Source organism: Seriola aureovittata, chromosome 15, assembly GCF_021018895.1.
Source record: "Seriola aureovittata isolate HTS-2021-v1 ecotype China chromosome 15, ASM2101889v1, whole genome shotgun sequence".
Classification (NCBI taxonomy): Eukaryota; Metazoa; Chordata; class Actinopteri; order Carangiformes; family Carangidae; genus Seriola; species Seriola aureovittata.
The window spans coordinates 18,358,975-18,380,268 of NC_079378.1; the positions used below are offsets into that span (position 1 = coordinate 18,358,975).

Below are 21,294 nucleotides of genomic sequence, written 5' to 3' on the forward strand. Positions count from 1 at the left end.
CTTCTTCACCAGACAGACTTCATTTTATTTTTGGCTACACTTTGTCTCACTGCTGTCAGCACCCATATTACCTGTGTCTGTCGGAATAGCTGAACAGAGTGAAAATGAGAGCAATCATCACCACCAAAGCTCGATGGTCAATTTAACACGTGAAAACTTAATGACACATGTCTCTGTTACTGACAGATACACTCTTTAAACTACTTGTGACAAACAGTTTTGCAGAAACAGAGTAGCTAATGGCTGTAAAAGAATTCTCAAAAGATGTCAAGCCTGAAATTGCATATGAATATATTGATTATATATTTAGTGCTGCAATTAGACAAGGATGTAGTGCATATCAACAGCCATACAGCCATACAGATTTGTGGGAATGAACACATTGTTCCTGTGGAAAAAACGTCTCTGGTGTTTTATAAAGATGCAGAGCAGTCTGAGAAGTTGTTAAATTTAGACAGAGTCACCAGGATGGGAAAAGTAAAGGCAGTTGCACTGTTCATTCATTGTGGATTAATGATGAAGAAGGAGATCTAATTTTAAGAAGTCTTCAGTACCGACGATGGATCTCAGTGTTAGCTAACCCTGAGTCATGGTACAAAATGATACTTTCATAAGACACAGGCCTGTAGAAGCTTCCACACACTGTAACACTTCCCTAAACCCCGTTGCATGAGTCCATAATTTCATTTGTTCAGCCATACAGAAATCACAACGCATGCAACCTCATCCAGCTCACGGTGAGCAGTGATTGATCAGATATAGCAGATGACATCAGATAACACTAATGACTGATTTAAAGCACACTGCAATGCATTTCATGTCGATTATGAGCAGATTAGAAACACAGATGTCTCTTTGTTACGGTTCACAAATAAGAAGAGCATCAGAAAATTACATATGACTCAGTGTCATGTCATTAATTAAAGAGTTGTACAGTGAAGTGTAAGGCCCTGGAAGCACCACTTTCAAGCATCAAAAGTAAAGCCCTGCAAAATGAAGTGAGGCTGACACTGGAGCAGAATCCACTTTGTAATCCCACCATATCGCTGCCTCCTTTTCCCCACCAACAACAGTGTTGGAAAATACACTATATGCTATTTGAAAGAAAGGAAGCGAGAGAGAACAATACAAAGGGTGAGTGAGCATCAGTGTGAAATTATAATGCCACATGTTGTATGGGTACACTGCACACCTATCAAATGGTCCTGAGATACCAACACACAACCTGTGTTCCCATATTTAAAAACAAAGAAATCTTTATACAGAAAACTGAACAATGTGGTAAAATCAGAGAGATGTGAGCAATTTTTTCCTTCCCTGAAACATTCATTCACGCATAGACACTTTTTCTTTTGCAGATGCGTGCACTTCGTCTAGACCCTGTTTGAGAGCAGCTCCGCCTGCACCTCTGAAAGATTCCCCCAACACTGCAGGTGTCACAGCACAGCCCTATCATTGCCTGGCTGTCTCTTCTCTTCCTACTTCAGTCCACCATCCTTTTTGGTCTCTCCTGTCCATTTCAAACCAAGTTTTAAAGGCTGAATAAGTGCTTTGATCCAGTCCTTATACCTCACCTTGGTGTTTGTTGTAGCATATTGACTCACACACACACGCACGCACGCACGCACACACACACACACACACACACACTGTACTTGCTTGTCCTCACGCTCCATTAAACAACATCATTATAGTTCTGCACAAAACAATGAAGCTTTTCTTTGGTCTGAGGTGTAGAGGCAACTGGGCAACCAGACAAGGTTTAGAGGGGGTGCTAGGGGGGGTGATAAGGCAGCAGTGTTTGTTTCCGCTTCGGTACTACAAAGTAGACCTGTCACACATACACACACAGAGCTGAGTTAGCACTCCCCTGGGCCTACCTAGATAACACTATCTTAGCACATATGTCATGAATACACTCATACACACTCATTTGTTAGCGGATGTGTGTGAGGAGTGGGAGGTCCTATACCAAGTCCTTGAATTTTCAAATGCACCTTGTACCAACATTGAACTATTAAACAATCAGGTTGCCAGTATTTCACAACTATATCATGCTTCTGAAATAAATTCATCTGTGCTTAAGAAATAAAAGAGTCAAAATGGCATAAAACCTGTTTCTTAACTGTGACACCTGGTGTGAGATCTCAAGAGCACTATGGACATGTACAGGAAAGTCATGGAGAATATGACCTTCACTTGATGCTACAGTCAGGCAGAAGAGGGGGCCACTATGGCCCAACATACTTGGATTGAAGATAACGGGACTGGAGGCGAAGGATGTTTCATGTTTTCATTCCCCTATTCCCTTCACTCCCAAAAACACCTGCTGCTGTTCAGAAGGAGGTAGTTCTTGTCGCTCCATTTACTGAAGGCCATCGTCAGATCCCTGTACTTCTCTTCCTGCCTGTTCCTGATACACGCCACAATAGCTGTGTCATCTGAGTATTTCTGGATGTGGCAGGACTCAGAGTTGTATTTAAAGTCCGCCGTATACAGGGTGAACAGGAACAGGGCCAGAACACTCCCCTGTGGAGCCCCAGTGCTGCTCATCCCTGTCCCTGAGACACAGTTACCCAGCCTGACGTACTGTGGGCGTCTTGTCAGGTAATCCACAATCCATGACGTGAAGCAGGGATCCACCCGCATCCCCCCCAGCTTGTCTTTAAGAATGTGGGGTTGGATGGTGTTAAATGCACTTGACAAATCAAAGAACATAATCATCATGTAACTACCTGGCTCATCCAAGTAAGAATGGGCCCAGTGGAGCATGTAAAGGACGGCATCATCCACTCCAATATGTTCTTTGTAGGCGAACTGTAGGGGTCTAGTGCATGTTCAACATGTGGCCTCAGAAGGTGGAGAAGCAGCCTCTCCTGTGTCTTCATGATGTGTGATGTGAGCGCCACCGGTCTGAAACACAAGACTACACTCACAATATGCTCGCTGGTTCTTCACAAGGGCCTCCAGCTCATCCCACTTGTTAGCCAGGGAGTTCACATTTCGCATGAGGATCGATGGTAGAAAAGGCTTATATCTCCATCTCCTAGCCTTTAGCTTAGCCCTGGCTCTGCATCCACGGTACGGCTTCTTCAGCTCAGCCAGTGGAGATGGGATGTTTAACTCCATATCTGGTAAACTTTAAAGCCAGGAGTTCTTCCTTTGTGTACATTATTTTCTCCGTCAGACGAAACAACGACGTAGAATAAAAAACATCCATCGACAAAAAATATACTAATATATACAAATATATTGCTAAAAACTACGAGCTATACGGACTTGCTGATACTTGTTGCCAGTGCATCATTTATTAAAAGCCTGATTTTACAAGGTCAACCTAACCTCTGAGTAATAAATGAAAGGTAATTTTGAATCAATTCAAGATTCATAAATACTTTGTGAGTATTAACTGAACTTACCTTGTAAACACATGAAAAACTTATCAGAAATTCTAATTGAGGTGTTGAACCTTTTGAGGGAACCAAAAAGGAGAGTAGCAATGTTAAAAGTGAGGAAAAACAAGTCTCTTCCCTAAGCTTGAAAAGGTATTGCATAGTTTAATGGTAAAGACAGAAGTTGGCTATGCAAATATGGACTATATTTACACACACAGACACTCTGCCTAAAGATAAAATGTTAAACAGATAGCTGGGAGCAAAACAGACCTTTTCTCCGTCTCCCTCCGCTAGCAATGAGTCTAAATGGATACGATAGGTCATGGAGGTCAAACAAGCTCTTCCCAAAGCCTCTGAAGTGGCTCTGTTCGTGGGGGGTTGGTGTAGGGGTTAAATTAGGGGGTAGAGGTTGGGGGGGCTCTTCCTTTCAGCTGCTTTTGTACCATGCTATCATACTGTTTACATGCATCTGCTGAGGAATGCAGACCACATTGAGGTCTGAGGGAGTCAACTATTTATATTTCAGCCATGACAGAGAAAAAGAGAGATTGGTTAAGAGACGCCCAGGGGTTTAAGCAAAGCTAGAAAAGAAGGTAAGTGTGATTAAAAACTGAATGATGACTTTTTTGCTGGGGCAAACTCAATGTGTATGTGTTTCTGTTGCTGTTGATGTTCTTGTGGTTTCTGATTCTCAGAGTCCACTGTTCTTAAATCACATGAAATGTGACTCAGTTTCTGAGTTTTTCAACAGCCTGATTCAGAGCAGTTCAATTTCTATGCATCTGAAAGAATAAATAGCTCCATCTTATTAGCTCCGCCAAGGAGGTGATGGTATCACCGATTCTGTTGGTTTGTTTACTTGCTTATTTGTTTGTCAGCAGGATTACACAAAAGGTACTGAATTGATTATCACCATGCTGGTGGAGGGTTGGGACACAGGTCCGAAAAGAACCCATTAAACTTTGGTGCAGATCCGGTTTAAGGGGCAGATTTATCACTCTCCTTAACATTGCAAGACAAGGCATTTTTCAACTTCCATGAATGTCCAAATCAGCTGCAACTTGGCCTCTGTGTGCCCCTTTATATGGCGCGGTGGTATGGGAGGTGGTGATGGAAAGCCAAGTACCCTTGAGAACTGAGGCTAATTCATTCTGTATGGGAAAATGCACCAGTATGTCTAGAGACAACATTTTGCTCCTCAGTGGAGACGGACACAAACATAAGTCTCTCTTGTTAAAAAAATAAACCTAAGTGCCTTTCATTACTTACTAACCACATAATTTGCCAAAAACAATGGACACTGTGAACATTTGTTTCCTGAGCTCAGGAGACAAGTCATTCAGGAGCCAGGAAGACAACTTCACCTTCAGCAGATGCTCTGTTATGTTGGTGGGCATTCATAGGCATGCACTTGTCAGTTAAGGAAAGTGAATGGCACAAGTGCCTAGTAAGCAGAGGTCCATTACTAGAAACAGTCAACCCATGTTTATCAGACTAGATATTAATGGACACAGACTGTCAAGTGATGCTCTCCAGAAAATGGTTTAGAAAACCTCCATCAGCAGCTTAATGCTCTGGTGTTCCAAGCTCCGCTGATATGGAGGAAAGAGATGTAAAACAGAGCTGTGAATGGAAAGACAAATCCACCCTCATCAGAATCCCATCAGCCCATGGAAACAGGTCTGTCTTAGCCTTATCTTGGAACTATGCAGATAACACAAGGATTAAAATGTTATCATCAGGGCGTGTGGCGTAGTGGTCTAAGCAGGCGCCCCATGTGTAGAGGCTACAGTCCTTGCTGCAGTTGGCCCTGGTTCGAGTCCCGCATCAGATGGCCCTTGCTGCATGTCATTCCCCCTCTCTTTAACTCCCCCCTTTCCTGTCTCTCTACTATCCTGTCCAATAAAGGCACAAAAGCCCAAAAACATGTCATTATCAAACACCATAGAAGCTATTTTCTAATGCATATAAAAGGCTTTTTCTGGGACAATCTCAGAAAACACTAAAGCAACTCTTTTGGCTCAACTGACTGGAAAACTAATGTGCCTGTATGTTTTTCTCTTCTCATAGAAATACATCACCTTCCTTGTTTTCATGACTGTATCATTTATTTGATTTTAAATTATCAGAAGAAGATGATGAAAGATTGCTTGGTTTTCCAGATGTTAAACAGGTCACCTGGCACGAGGCTCCACTCACATTTCACCCTTTGCTCTAGCACCTCCCTCTATGTCACTCTGTGTGTTGTGTCTCCAAAAATTACAACAAGACAGCAGTCATACACTTTATCACATGGCTTAAAGATGACAAGCTGAAAACAACTGGTGACTTCATGCTCACTCCACCCACCATTACAAACAACTGGAGTTTCAACTCAGGGAGAATTTTTCTCTGTGCCTTTTTTCATAGGTAAAAAGCCTATTACACCACAATGCCTTAATGAGGTTAAGGCATTGTAAAGTAAAATTAATTTTGTAGCTTGAAAAAATCCAATTAATTTGGCAGCATAACTCTTATCATGTTTGTTAAAAACCAGAGCCAAGAGTTCAAAAGATTCAAGCAGCAGAAAAAACAGGCAAAGTTATCACTGTGCACATTATTACTCATGAAAATAAGACAGGGGAGCAAAGAAGTGTCAATAATGAAAGGTTTTACATGTAAAGACAATATAGAGGAACAATATAAGACCAAACGCAGTTCAGTGTTAGCAGGAAGTAGTTTTTGAGAGTAGTGGTTAACTTCACATATTTTTATCTCTTCAGCTCTCATGTACAGGCCTAAGTGTAGCTCACAGTACAAGCTCTAAAATGGGACAAAGGCCAGACAAAGGCTTTTAGCTACAACATGTAAGATGAAGCACAGTGGTGAATACAGAATTACTTGTTTGGAAGGAATGTAGTGGGTAGCATGAATGTAGTTTTTCAGGTTTGAGACTCGGTGAGTTAACCATGAAAAAACGTTCTGTTGGAAACTAAGTATCCTTAAGGTGATGCCACCAATTTACACAATGCCAAAAGCAGAGTAAGAGGTAACTAGAAAATTCCTGCAAAAATTTTGAATGTGCCTGCTGCTTGGTGCATGTACTTTACTCCTCACGTTTCAATCTGTACAAAAGATGCTGTCACGACTGGCCAAAATAACCTCACTCTGATGGATTCAAACTTAAATTTGTCCCCACAACCATAGCAAGACATGTATACACACATATACATGCCCTAACAGAAGTTGATCTGCAATAAAGCTATATCAATATATTGTCATGTCCAAGAAATTATGTTAAGTTACTTTTGTGTTGTCCTGTCTTTATGCTGTCTCGTGACTTCCTGTTTTATTTTGAAATCTTACTTCCCTCTCGTTTCAGATAACTTGCTCCTTCCCCCCGTGTGTTTCCCGCCAGTCTGATTGCCTGCCCCTCCCTGATTGTCTCCACCTGTGTCCCCCTTACCTTGTGCTTATTTAGAGTCTGTGTCTCCCTTTGTCCTGTGCTAGTTCGTCTTGTTTGATACAGAGAGCCAAGCCATTCCTTGCCTAAAGTCCAAGTCACGTCAGGTTCTTTTGAGTTCTTGTTTTGACCTTGTTATTTCTGTCACGCAATTGTTTTCCTCCATCAAGAGCGATTTTTGTTTGTACTTTGCTTAGTAGTTTTTTGCCTCCTTTAAAGAGTGATTTTGAGTTGTTACTTTTGTTACCTTTTTTGGATTCCTCTGGACGAGTGATTTTGTGTTGTTACTTTATCAATAAAAGATTGTTTATTTTGTACTTTACGGGTCTTGAGTCATGCATTTGGGTTCACGTCCTTGTTCAGTCGTGACATATATCCCCAGCTAGACAAAAGCTTAGAGGGTAAAAGGTTTTATACAACAGAGTAGGGTTGTCACTAGAACCGATACTTCGGTACCAAGTCGATGTCATATGGCAAAAAACAGGACGGTACCCTTTTTTTCGTGGTATCGAAGGCACCGAAAAGTACCAACATGTGATGAGATTGATAGTCACTCTCTTAGGAAAGTAACATAAGATTGACATCGTATTTAGGGAGGCAGTTGAATGAACGTTCATCATGCCCGCTTGCGCATCAGGTCTTCTTGTGCACAAGCAGGATGTCATTAACTGTATGAGCAACTTTTCTCATGGTGCAAAAGTGTACCTCCAAAGTGACAGTAATCTACCAAAAACATGTGTAAAATAACATTAACACTAATTACTGCATCACTGGCAACATTTGAGTGACTCGGAACACATTTAAGCAGTTTCTTTGGAAAATGCTCTGCCTCTGCCAAAGGGAGGATGAGGAACGTCCACTACTAGGCTGCAGTGTAGCCGCAATAACAAATGGAAGATGGCAACAACTTCAGGCAAACAACTTGGTCTAGCTGCAGCACCTTGGCTCGTCGAAAGAAAAAGCCAGAAGAGTCGCATATGGAAATATTTTGCTTTCGAGGCGGATGATGAGGGGTTGTTTATAGACCCGCAAAAGCCCGTATGTAAACGGTGCCTTCACACTTTCCAAACCACAGTTGAAATGCTGTTGAATAAAAGTTTTACTGCTTATATTTTAGCAAAGTATTGTTTACTTTAAATACTTGAAGGCTACATGCCACTATTCTTTTTTGCAGTGTCAAAAGTTGTTTCATTTTATTATATCTATTATTTCCAGTGATGATGACAGGTTGATTATAGACCCGCAAAAGCCCGTATGTAAACGGTGCCTTCGCACTTTCCAAACCACAGTTGAAATAAAAGTCATAGCATACCATTGCCGATCAAGCCGCACGTTTTCATATATATATATATATTATTTGGGCTTTCTCAAAGCTACGGGACTAGTCCTGGAGAAATTTTGAATGTGTCTGCTGCTTGGTGAATGTACTTCACTCGCACACGTTTCAATCTGTACAAAGGACATTACTTTTGTCTCATTCATGTTGTAGAGACTTATCCTGACACTGATCTGGCCAAAATGACCTCACAATGATGGTTTTTAACCAAAATTGTCTTCACAATTATAAAAAGAACCACACATCAACATGCACACACAAGTAATGCAATACACCATGTTGATTTATCTTAGAGTTACTATCATACCTGAGTTAAAAGGCAAAGAATTAAAGAGTTTAATTAGGCAACCAGATTCAGCTTTGCCCATTTCTGCCCAGTAACACCTGCTCCTCAATCAATGGGAGAGATGGAGGGTACTCCCATCATCTCCTCAAAAACAGTAAAAGATCTAAAAATCTAAATATAGTCAATGAAGGTTGGGAATTGTGGGACATTGAAAGAGTTTGTCTGAATCTTTTTGAGGAAAATTTTCAGGGATGGCAGTTAGAGTTCGCAGTTAGCTCCAGTTAGTGAGTGGAGCTGTCCCGAAAGTAAGACGGCAGACATCGCTGAAGATGTAATAAATATCACAATCCTCTACGCTGAAGTTACAACAACACCACACAGAGCAAGCGAGAGAGAGGAAGAGAGAGAGAAGCTAGTGCTGCCCAGATACTACGTTAGTAGCACTTGCCTGTGTGTGTGCATGTTTGTCCACGTGTGTGCATTTGTGTGGCTGTGTTTGCCCCTCCTTTACATGCCCACTCTTGTATACATTTATTTATAATTGCCACACACAGCACATTAAGCTATTCCCAGCCAAAAGTACCTATTATTAAAAGTACCTATCTGAAACTCAACAGTATCTATGTACCTTAGTTTCTCTGTGCTGTGAGGTCTATTCTGAACTTCACTGCAGGACATGGTGAAAATGAATAAAATGCAAAAAACAGCAAAACATTTACCAGCAGCAGCAAAATATGGAAATATTTCAGCTCCATTAAAATCAAGTTGACATCAGAAGTGATCCCTTGTGTGTTTAATCTGGATCAGATTATAAAAGGTCCGGTAATATACTAGAGCAGGTATCAGATAAAACGACAGTCATGTATCAAACGGAGGGACAGGTGTCCTAGTTGTCTTATTGTTGATGTGTCCCATACAACTGCAATGTCCTAGATTTGATTCCAGCTTTGTTACATGTCACTTCCTTCTCTCTCTACACAGGTTTCCTGTCTGTGCCTCCACTATCCCTAACCAATAAAGCTAAAGTGGCCTACAACAATCTAAAAAAGATAAGCAGCTAAAACCTTCCAGTAATTACCACTAAAAGGCAATGTGACGTCACACCCATGTAATGAATAGAAATATATTCTATAAACCCGTTTGTATTTTCATTCATGCAGCATCCTCACTTTTTATTTTACAGCATTCTCACTTACAGCTAAGACTCGTGACTTGTGTGTATGAGCTGAGACAGTGGAGGTGGGGTCTGCTCTGTTCAGGACTCTGTTCAGTGCTCAAGTTGGAATTTTGCCCTTGAGCACTAAACCACAATTGTCTTTCATGATCAGCCCCTAAGATCTGTGCAAGTTTTAACTCGGCCAAAAATATCTGAATCTGAAATCTCCAGGCGGAAAGAACATACAGTTCTACTCAATACAACTGGCTCATTCCCAAAATTATTCATCATTCGTACAGGTTGCAATTAGGGCTGGGTGATAGAAGGATTGCAATAGCTACTGTGAAATTATTTTCCTCGATAGAAACATTAAAAATGTTCGATAAAGGTTTGATATAATTAATTTCCATGCTTATAACAAACCCACAAATTAATCACGAACAGCCAATCATGTCACAGGAATAGAGGTCTGCATTGCACAAGTCAGGATGCACAGTGAGAGGTATAAATGCAGGCCAGCATGTGATATTATTTACAGACGCATGAAGTGGCTGACGGGCGTGAAGTTTGAGCGGAGTAAGCAATTAAGCCGAAATAAGCAACAGTGCAGAAAAAACAGAACGCAGCTCAAAGGACAAAGATATCGTCAACAAGAGAGACCACTCAACTTCAGTAGTTTGGAGATATTTTGGCTATTTACAGTCCGAAAAAAAAACAGAGCAATGTGCACTTAAAACTGTGCCTGAGACATGTCCCATCAAAGACAACACCACAATTTTGTTTCATCATTTGAAACAATATCCCCCGTTAGAACACACAGAAAGTAAGAAATTACCGGCCCAAACAAGTATTAGTGGACCCTTGATGAGCGCCACGCCAGTACCCAGTGCAAATCTTCTTTGTCAATTATTTTTATTTTTTATTTTGCAGACTGAGCCATGTTACATGTGTGCTGTATCGCACTGTAGAACTTAATTTTCTATTTACTTTGTTGAGTAAAAAGGACTGAAAAGGATTTGGATTTTAATAATGAGTATTTTATCATATGTTGAATGTCTGTACCTCAGAGTTTTTAAATGTTCTGCTGTTTGGCAAGTGTTTGTCACATTCTGACTAAATAGAACAGTTTAAAACCACGTTTGATGTCTGGTATCTCCAACTTCACTCAGGAGCAAAAATCCGTCTTTAAACCTGAAAGAAAGAAAGATGTGGCATTTATCGTGATAAATATTGATATCGACTTATATGGAAATTTTTATCACGATAACAGTTATGGCCATATTGCCCAGCCCCAGTTGCAGTTTAGTCAGAATATACTTTATGTTGTGACTGAGTCTGTATTTGCAGCAAATCCTGCGCAACTAAGGTCCTTAGGCCATATATTTATTTATTTTGCACATGATTAACTGAATACAATAAGCATCACAGTCAACAAGCCTATCAGAGCGACATCAGGCTTCTTGACTGCATCAAAACATCTCTCTTCAAAGCTGCGTGTCACACCTCAAGTCTTAAGAGTAAAATAGAGGTCAGAAAAGCAAAGCTGAAAAGCCTCAAGTTATCTACCCAGCATTTTGGGCTTATTTGCATCCTCAGAAGAAGAAATATTTGACAGTTCGTTTGCAGGTAGATGCTCACTTTGCTTGATTCACCAATCCCAAGGGTTTTTCCTGCATAGAGAATTGGGAGGTGGCCGCCTCTCGGTACTCGGTACGTTTGTAACTGCAATTGCGGCTATATGCCACTACAGCAATGTACTGGCGCTGTATGGTAATCCGTGCATCAGGCAGAGCCATCTGAAATTGCCAAAGAAGAAGAATACAAATGCACTAGATTTTCTGCCTGCGGAAGGAGGCATCGACCTGATTTTGCGGCTCTTCAAACAGGTGAAGGGGGTTGCCACCCGTCCTGTGAAATATGGGACCGTCGTTGTATTGAATCAATATAGGACACCTCCATCTCCCGACAAAATTCTATTACTTGTTTTCTCTGTACTCTATGGATTTGAATCAATACGGGATATAAGTTGTATTTTCATTCATGTTATGTCCTGTGGATGTGCTGTGGATAATGTAATGTCAAGTAAAACCAAACCAGTTGCCCCCCCCCCCCCCCCCCCCCCCCCTTTCAGCAAAAGTGTTAAAAGGTGAAGAAATGTCAGAGTGACTGACTCATGAGCTGCTGCTGCTACATGCTGCTGTTGAGTTAAGTGTTGTCTCATAGAGAAGGTAGACCAGTGTGAAATACCTGAGTGTTGTACTATTCGAAGAGACAGCTTGATGGTAGTGGGTGTTATCTCTGACTGGTCCCTAGGAGATCACTCTGGTATTTCCTCAATAAGACCAACAGAGCTTCCATGGTTCCTATCCAGTCCCAAAGTTAAAATTAAACTTTAATACCCCTGGCATCAGAGAGAACATCAGGGTCTGGTCTTGCTTTGGCCTTACTCTAGACTGTAGAAGAACAATAAACTACAACATTACATTAGGTCATTCATAAACACTAGATCTGATGCCCTTTCATTTGACAGACAAACTTTAAGAGTGACAGAACAAACTTATTCAGAACACGCAGTGGCTGGAGAGATAATGATAATGATAATGAAAATATAAATATTGTGGCGACCCAGCTCAACAGCATCACGTGAAGCATCATGTTGTACCACCAACTGCTTCACAAGCAATGAGGTGGCTGTGTTTAAAACCAAAACCCTGGGCTTCAAGCTGCATAAGGTATAGGATTACCAACACAAACAGCGTTGGAGGGACAACAGCAAAATACAGCCTCAAAGGAGGGACGGTATTGTATAGACATCACAAATCTTGTGTTATGGATGGCAAAATGCCTCATTAATTCTACAGTATAGTGGCCTTTATGAATATTTTGTGAGCTTTTAATTTTAAGGTTCTGATATAAATATGTGTGTGTGTGTGTGTGTGTGTGTGTGTGTGTGTGTGTGTGTGTGTGTGTGTGTGTGTAACATTGTTTTGTTAAAGAAATCTTGCTTGCGGGGTTAAACATTTACCAGATAAAAAGTATAGTTTATGCTGAGATGACAAATCTTTCATGCTCAGTATCTCACAACCGCATTTGCTCAGACAGAATTTTGCAGTTGTCCAAGCTCACAGTGCAGCAATTTGAAAACAGAGGAAGAAAATCAAACAGATGCTTTAATATCGATGCTTTTTCTTTTCAAAGTGACCTTAACTGAGTCAGATCTGAAGACACTAGCTGCGTCTGACATTCTGTTCCTACTGATATTGTTCTCTGTCAGGGCCACAGTACACTAGAAACCCAATTAAAAAAAGATGAATCTAGGCTTTCCTCCCATCACAGCCCAAGGTCAGGACTTTCAGTTCCTCCTTCTTCAAATTCACATCTGTCTTAACTCCACAGATACTGCTGCAGGTAGTAGGGATGGGACCGTTCGGTTCGCTTGTCTCGGTTCGGGGCATGTGTGCATTGTTCAGTTAAGGGTATTTACAAAAAAGCCTTGCGCCAGTAACCCAGGGAAGTTTTGTTAATGCTAGCAGCAACATGTCCAATATGTTGGTTCACCTACGGAGACATCACCCGAGTGTGTCAATTGACAGCAAGTCGAGTTGAGAGTCAGGTAGGAAAGAACAGCTTCTACTCGCTGCAGCTTTTAAACAGCCTTATGAAGGCTTTATGAAGAGACACTATGAGAAATTGTCAAAGAGTTGTCCCACACAGCCTACATAGCTCTTACTACTGATGGATGGACCTCCAGGACCACTAAAGTGTCCTAACCGTGACTACCCATTACATTACTTCGGAGTGGGAGATGAAAAGCTCCATTTTGCAGACCTGCCCCCTTTTGCTGTACCAAAATCTCACCTAGCTTTAACCTAAGACTGTCACAATGATGTACCTAATATCAAACTGCCTCATTCTTTCAGCTTTTGCATGACATGTCCTAAACTGCTGAATGGACTGAGCCCTTCTGAAATGAGGAAAATGAGACGTATGTTTATGCAGCTGAACCCTCCTCTGATTTGTTGTTAGCGACCCCATGCATCGAGGTTCATTTATCGTTTTTGCAGTGGTTAGACAACCAACAGTGGGTGTTTTACCCCTCTCTAGAAAAACAACACCGGGAATAAAGTACAGAGCATTTTCAATTTTCTTCCCTTGACCTATTTGCATTTACTGTTCCTGTCTCTGAAGGAACAGTAAATTTGTTTTGTTTTTTTTAAGAGTGCTATATTTCTAAGATTGGTCTAAGCTTTGCTTTGTTTTTGTATTCAAAAGAAAAAAAACTGTCATTTTGGCAACTGGTTTGAAAGTTTCGCTACATCTCATGCTCATCTCTGTACAACCCAAAAAGTAAGACAAAGTATTTGACAATAAAAGACATAAGAAATTATTCATCACGTCTTCAGTAACATATTCATATACAGTATATACATATATAATGGAATATGAAGCTGCATTGCCAGCTGTCGTTCAAACCCTTGCAGGCTCATTCAAGTCAATCCAAAGCAACAACATTATTTTGAAGCTGACAAAGAATCCAAGAGCTGAAATACTGGAGAAGTATTTATTAACTGATGTAAGGTAGTGGACACTTCAGCTGGAAGTGGCTTAATACAAACATGGTGATTTACAACTTTATTGCTTTCATCAAACATTTGGAAGCTTCAGGGGAAAACACAAGATGAATGCTTGCTTTGTGAAGCCACTCATGCGCCAATTAAAAGTGGCTAACAATGTCAACATGACCCACTTTCTTGTCTCTTCTGGTGCCCATGTTGTTAGCCACTACTCTGTCAGCCAGGCAGAAGCTTCAACACACACTCCACACACACGCCTGTATAGCATTAGTCCAAAACTCAGTGCTGTGACCTCTGCCCCCCAGGCATGCTGGTACTCTACCTTCATATACAATGTGTAACACAATCCTTTGGCATGCAGAGAAATGCTCCCCCGTCAAATCCAACTGCTTTTAAGAGGATCAGGACTAGTCTGCAGAAATGATATATTATTATATGTTGTTATAGAAGCTGTAGTAAGTCGAAGATCAGACCTCTCACTGAGAAATCTAAATGTCCATTGCCAGAGTGACCATCCTGTTTTAATCTTTTTTTTTTTTTTTTTTTTAATGCCACACTTGTTATGACCAGCTTAAAAACAGATATGATTTAGGCTGATAAAATGTGTATGTTTATTAGAAATGGCCTGCATTTCTTAGCAGCTAATCAAGCAGCTAATCAAGTATTGAATGTGGTAACTTGTATATTTTCATTTTTAGCTCAACAGAGCCGAGCTGACCTGTACTTCTCAGGAATGCAGGTCAAACAACAAGTCAAATGCTTGTGTCTAAAATATCAGGCCTACTCACGCTTATAAATATGCAGGTCTGTGTGTTCAGCTCAAAGAAAACCTGGTGTTTTCACACTGCTCCATTGTTGAGCATGTATGTCGCTATTATGCTGTTCAGTCTGCATTTGTCAGCTTAAAATTAATTTATCTTTCTCATGTGCCTTGGCTAAATAGCTGATTATGTGATCAAGACAGCAGGCCAGACTATTTTACCCTTTCATCCAAGATGTATCAGTGGACTGACAGCTAACTTACTAGTCCACTAATCCTGAGACCTCCATTTCTTCACGAACTCAGGCACAGAGCCTGAATGCACCACTATTCTGTGCAAAGTCTATACTATGTTCGAAAACTTAAAAGTTAATTTTACCAATGAAACGTAATATGGGCTCAACAGCCAAATGTAGTCAAATCTTCAGGGAGGGAAACACCGCTAAATGCTAAAGGTATTATTGCTTTTTCTCCTCAGTGGATAATTTTAGGGGGCACGACCAACTCCATCCGGCTAACCGACATTGAAGGTTGCAAAAATTACCACTGTTTATAAAACAACAATCACAGGTCTTTTCCGTCCTCAGCATCAGAGTTCAAGGTTCATGTTTGTACAGAATATGAGCGAAGATTCATCAGATTGATGAGTGTATCTGTCCCTGACGGTGGCCAATCTAACAGTCTGTTCCACCCTTAACATATACTACATGTTGGCTAATGTATTCAGCAACTACAAAGTGAGCAGCACATTGTAAAATACATTTATTTTCTTATCTTTTATTTAAAGCTTCTCTAACAGAGCTTCTTAGTGGTTCTCTCTGCGCTGAATGGCTAGGGTTTCTGGGTAGGAACAACCTCTTATCTACATAATTAATAGACTTTCTGAGCACACAATGCTCACTCCAAATGTAACTCAGCCATTCAGGACCCTATCCACACACATGTACACACACACACACACACACACACACACACACACACAGCATCAGCAAATACAAATATGTGAGAAAAAAAATCTTTGACCAACTATTTAAAATATTACAATCCTGTTTTACTTTAAATGTTATGTGCAGTAGGGAGTGTGGTTTCAGGGGGGGGTTAAGAAAGTGGATTTAACTCTAATAGAAAGTAACATCTCAGCTCATCTCACGACTGAAATATCTTAATGAACAGCTGCCAAATCCTGTTGCTAATGTGGCACAGGTTCCTATACAACCAGTACCACGATTAATATGCCTAAAGCCAAACGGCCCATGCCGAGCACATCAGCTGACACTCTGGGCGGCCCTGGCGATGGGGTACAACAGGTACATTTGACATCAATTTCACCTGATTTTATGTAATGTAATGTAAAGCCAAAGCTCATGATTTATGTGCTCACACTGTACTGTCCGATCAACAGCCACAACCTGAGTGCTCACACTGTACACGTAAAAACGGCCCCTCGGACTGGCTATTGACTAGGCTGGTTTGTTTTTTAGCAACAATTCTAAAGAGGCAGAGGAAGCGTGCTGCCTTGATAATTTGCGTAGTCCTGTTTGCCGAAACGTAAAAAAAGGAGGATTCATCCGACCGACCAACGGCCGTTCAGGAGCAGATGATCGGTCCTCAGTCCCCCCTGTACACTGCACATCAAATGACGCCCGACGAAGATGAAATTTGGCCATGAAAATGAAAATCAGGTCAAAAACCAGCTAAAATCGTACAGAGTATCCGCAGCTTAAGTGTTGGTTCAGGCACGGTGGCGCTTTAAAAGTATAATTCTTCTTTACGCTGTCGTGGTGCTTTAGTGTAAAAAAAGGGTTTGTGCTCTGCTACACCAACTTCCCCTACCAAAACCCCCAGCTTGTGGCTTCCTAGTACTGTCTTTTCTTCATCTCACCTGTAAATGCTGCCTCCTTAACTTCTGCTTTTGATACAGCCATGTTTCCCTGGACCTGTAACATGACGTTCACCATGAAACTATTAAAGAAATGAGAACAATCTGACACTCACCACAGAGGGAAAATGCTAATGGTGAGTCATACTCGTTCATGTGAGTACAATGTGTGTGTGTGTGTGTGTGTGTGTGTGTGTGTGTGTGTGTGTGTGTGTGAGTGTCTATGTGTATGTTAGCACGTGTGTGTGTGTGTGTGTGTGGGTTTACCCATGATGTCATTTAGTTTCACTTTCGAGTGCTTCTCATTCTTATACTGATGCTGCTGCTTGTTCTTGGACCTTTGGGTGAGTAAGGTGAATTTTTTGTTGTGCGAGTTTGGGAAATTCCACTGACCTGACCAACACACAGCCTGATGATATGCTTCTGACCTTGACAAAAAGGGACCAGGAGGGCAAATCTTCCAATGAATCATATATATTTCAGGTGGTCTTTGCTCTCAGCAATTTAACAAATTACCTTTGCTAAAGGCAAGATAAACTGTTGTGAGTGGTTGTCTCATTGCCCTTTGTCATACAACAACAAAGCCTGGCAAGGCTGAAAAACACAATAGATCTCTGCAGTGGACAGATCCCTGATACCCTACTATTGTAGTAGCTACACATCTCCTGGATGCTTGATCCTCTTGCTGCCTCAACCTATTTGTACCAACAACATTTATTTTGAACATTTCTCCTGAGTGGTGATAATATCATCATAGAGCTTTCTCAACTTTTTAAGATGACATCACTGTTGGAGGGGGAAGCCTTGTTTCTCCCAAATTTCTCCTTTTCAGAAGTTAAATAAAACACCCTTACATTTATCTAGATCACATTCACAGATTATTTCACCAGCAGCTCATGGGAGGTGGACTTGTCTTAACCTATAGAGGAACCTTCTAGACCTCTGTACCCTTTTACATCACAATAGCCTCATGGGCTGTTTTGAGACACACCTGAACCCCACCCCCCACTCCAAAATCCCCCGCCCATCAACCCCCGCCACAATCTTCACAAATTCACCCACCATCCCTCCCGTCCCCCAACCAAGGTATTTTCCCTCAAGAAAAAAGACCAGCAGTTTCACATGTCGGGGCAGATAGAGCATTTCAAAACCATCCTGTCCCCCAAGCAACTTAAAGTGCAACTGCATACCACAACTATTAGCATATCTGACTGAGCAGTTTTGACCCTATTTTTTAGTTAATTTAAGAGATCGGTTTGGTTGACGGGAGCGTCACCTGTGTATTTATAATACATACAGAGGTGAAGCTCCCCTCAACAAGCTTCATCATTCAGTACTTAGCTACATGAACTTCATCAACATCCACCAGTGTGTTTAAAAGCATTTTATGGTAAGCCCTGAAACTCCCCTATTATCTACAGGAGGCACTGTTAGTAACACTCTTAAATACAAAATACCTAAAAATACCTCTGTCATGAGCTAGTGTTATACTTTCTGCATCCGTGACCATGCGAGGGTCTGCTAGGGTCCAGGCTACTTAAATTTCAACCACAGGGGGTTGCACATGAGGCCCTGTGCGGACGTCCAGGTACCCTCTAATATGTTGTGTCCACCACTACTACAAGGCACCAACTGCACATGTGCTCCTCCAAGTTAACTCCGAGAGGACTGGAAGTATCATAAGAACAACTATATAAGCAAGGGAGCATATTCAAGACCTTAAAATGCCTTTCTCTGTCACTAATGATGGCTGTTTACTGTTCATCTACACGTTTGTTTTCAACACACTTTGCTGTAACCCCTCATATTTCTGCTGGCAGCTTACCACTCTAAAGTCACCCTGAAAAACCTTCCTTGGCTTCAAACATCAGAGTTTGAAAGTCCCTTTGAAAAAATTCCCTCTTTGATGTGAAGAAAGCTACAGATCCAGCTGGAAACTGACTTCAGTTGCTATCTACTCTGCGGATATCTGTCATTATGTGGATGATAAATATGGATTTCAGAATGAAGGAAATGTGACCAAAAATAAATGAATAAAACAAAATATGAATTCCCTTCTCCTGTGAAGTTACTGATCGAGAGACAGGCCAGATAGCATCTAGTGATGGAGACGGAGCCCCTGGCTGTGTCACCTCATCCCCCTCCATCCCTCCAAAACACATGAGGCAATCAAACAAGCTGCCTGTCCTCCAGTCGCTTTGACAAAGAACAGCCCCGTGAACAGCAAGAGGTGGCCAGTGATGCAGATTCAACTCAGAGATAAGAGTTGAGAAGAAAAAACACATTATCATACACATTATACATTTATTCAGACTTATCCTGCCATGCCAGTGGTGTCAGTGGTGCTGATAGTTTAGTGAGTCTGAACTCTTTCAAAGCCCAGCCCTTGTTTTCTCACCAAGACAAGCCACAATCAGCCTCAGAAATGATACAGGCCTAAAACACTGAGTCCCAAAATAGAGCTTCACAGACCCCAGGGGTCTCTTTAAAGTATGATGAATATTCAATTTCTCTATCAAAGTACTACTATTCCACGCAATAAGAAAGAAGAAAGAAAGAAAGAGTGACAATCTCACACACACACAGAGGCAAACTAACATACACAAACAGAGGCATGGGTACTAAATTTGAACAACCATATCCCTTATTACAAGCAAATGACCTTTCCAACCCAGGAAGTCAGAAGGGGAACCTGGGCTTTGTTTGGTTGGCAGGGAGTTGGTTTTATTAAAAAGGAAGGCTGGTGGAAGGTAAACCATCTGCAACTTAGTTATTAGTCAGTTACAGGAATGGATTTACTCAGTAGTCAATGTTAACAAAAGTTATTATGAACTCATAGGTATACTCATATGATAAGTTAATATGAGGGTGAAGTCTATTCAAAACACTTTTTTTTTTAATGATAAATGGCTGCATTGTTATTTAGGGGAAAACCGTCGAAACCAATGATGGATTTTTCAACGTGTCAGGTACATTTTATTCGGTCAGTGTAGTATATGAATATGAATTAGTATGAATAAGCCCGTGTATTAGTATTACACAGTTACTAAATAAGAGTGGTAACTTCAGGTGTAAGGTGCTGGAACCTGCAGGTTTTTATATTACAGCTAAGCGGTATCTTTGTTAGTAGTAAAAAACACATGACATGGCTACGGTATTGCCTGTCTGTGTAAAAACCACATGAGAAGAGCTCAGCCTCTTCCCGAAACCTTTTCCTATAACATCATGAACATAGCTTACCTTGGAGAAGCGTCCCGGTGCTCACGAAGACCAGTAACAGGGAAGCAGCCGAATCCATCCTTATAAAGTAGCTTTCAGCGTTGGTGGATATCTCTGGTGAACTTCAAGAAATGAGGAGCTGAAGTCGGTCTGCGCTGAACAAATAAATCCCACAGATATGCCACTCTTGTCTTGAGCGGCGGAAAGTCCGAAACATACCAAAGTAGGCTACGTCTCTCAGTGAGACAGCGCAGGTGACACAGCGAGTGACGACAGGGGAGGAGGAGGAGGGAGTTCTCCGGGGCTTTTGCTTGCTGCCAGAAAATGGCCACTCCGTTTGCGTGTGAAGGTCAGCAAAATAAGGGAAAGGCTACAGCCAAAAGCAGAACTACATCATCTTTTCTTATTTCAGAGCCACACCGCCTGATATGCCGTTGCGGAAGCATAGAGCTTTGGGGCATTCACGAAACAGAACAACGATACGCTACAACAACCTCTGTCAAAAGCGTGGCATTCACACATTACACAGTCTGCAATAAACCGACACAATCAGTATGTTGGAACAAAGTGGAGCCTTAGGTAAGACATGCAGGCTGAGTCAATTCAACTTTAGAATGGCAAGCTCGAAAATTTTCATTTCAATAAGTGTCTGTTAAGTGTTGTAATTTGATGGCGCCCTTACTCCCTGTATTATGGTATAATGATATACTGCACTCCTGTATTTTATAAGGTTTACGGTACGTACAGTACATGATGTCACCACGCTCCCAGTGAGCGCCAGTTGCTCTGTGTGAGCCATGATGATGAGAGGACAACACAACCGTCCGCATCAGTGCGCACTTTATTATTAAATAAATATGCCAAGACGCAAAAGATGATCCGAGTATGTTCTGCTTATCCTCCATACACAGTAGAGGACTGCGCACTCCAATAAAAACCTTAACAGTGTCTTTTTTAACCAGTGTAAGATGGGCTTTGCAGTTGATTGTAAGTTTTTGTTTTTTTTATGCCTTTATTGATAGCATTGTAGAGAGAGACAGGGAATGGGGAGGCAGAGAGAGGAGGAATGACATGCAGTAAAGGGCCGACTGCAGCGAGGACTGTAGCCTCTACATATGCGGCGCCTGCTCAACCCACTGCGCCACTCGACGCCCCGCTGATCGTAAGTTTTATTGTAAATTGACAACTATCTCCACTGAACAAACTAGACCAGAAGCTTGTAGCTTTCTTTTGAATTTCCAACACTG

The 21,294-nt window shown here is 41.4% G+C and overlaps 1 protein-coding gene across 3 annotated transcripts in view; it reads right to left on the bottom strand.

Annotated features, from left to right (window-relative positions):
* alcama (activated leukocyte cell adhesion molecule a) overlaps nt 1–20,578 on the bottom strand; it is a 62,100-nt gene extending 41,522 nt beyond the window's left edge. For 2 of the 3 annotated variants that reach the window (XM_056397383.1, XM_056397382.1), the window contains exon 1: nt 20,069–20,578. In XM_056397383.1, the coding sequence (XP_056253358.1) occupies nt 20,069–20,126 (58 nt within the window). In that variant the 5' untranslated portion in view covers nt 20,127–20,578. The remainder of the gene's footprint in view (nt 1–20,068) is intronic. The other variant, XM_056397381.1, reaches the window with a different exon arrangement.
* Nucleotides 20,579–21,294: the final 716 nt, after the last annotated feature.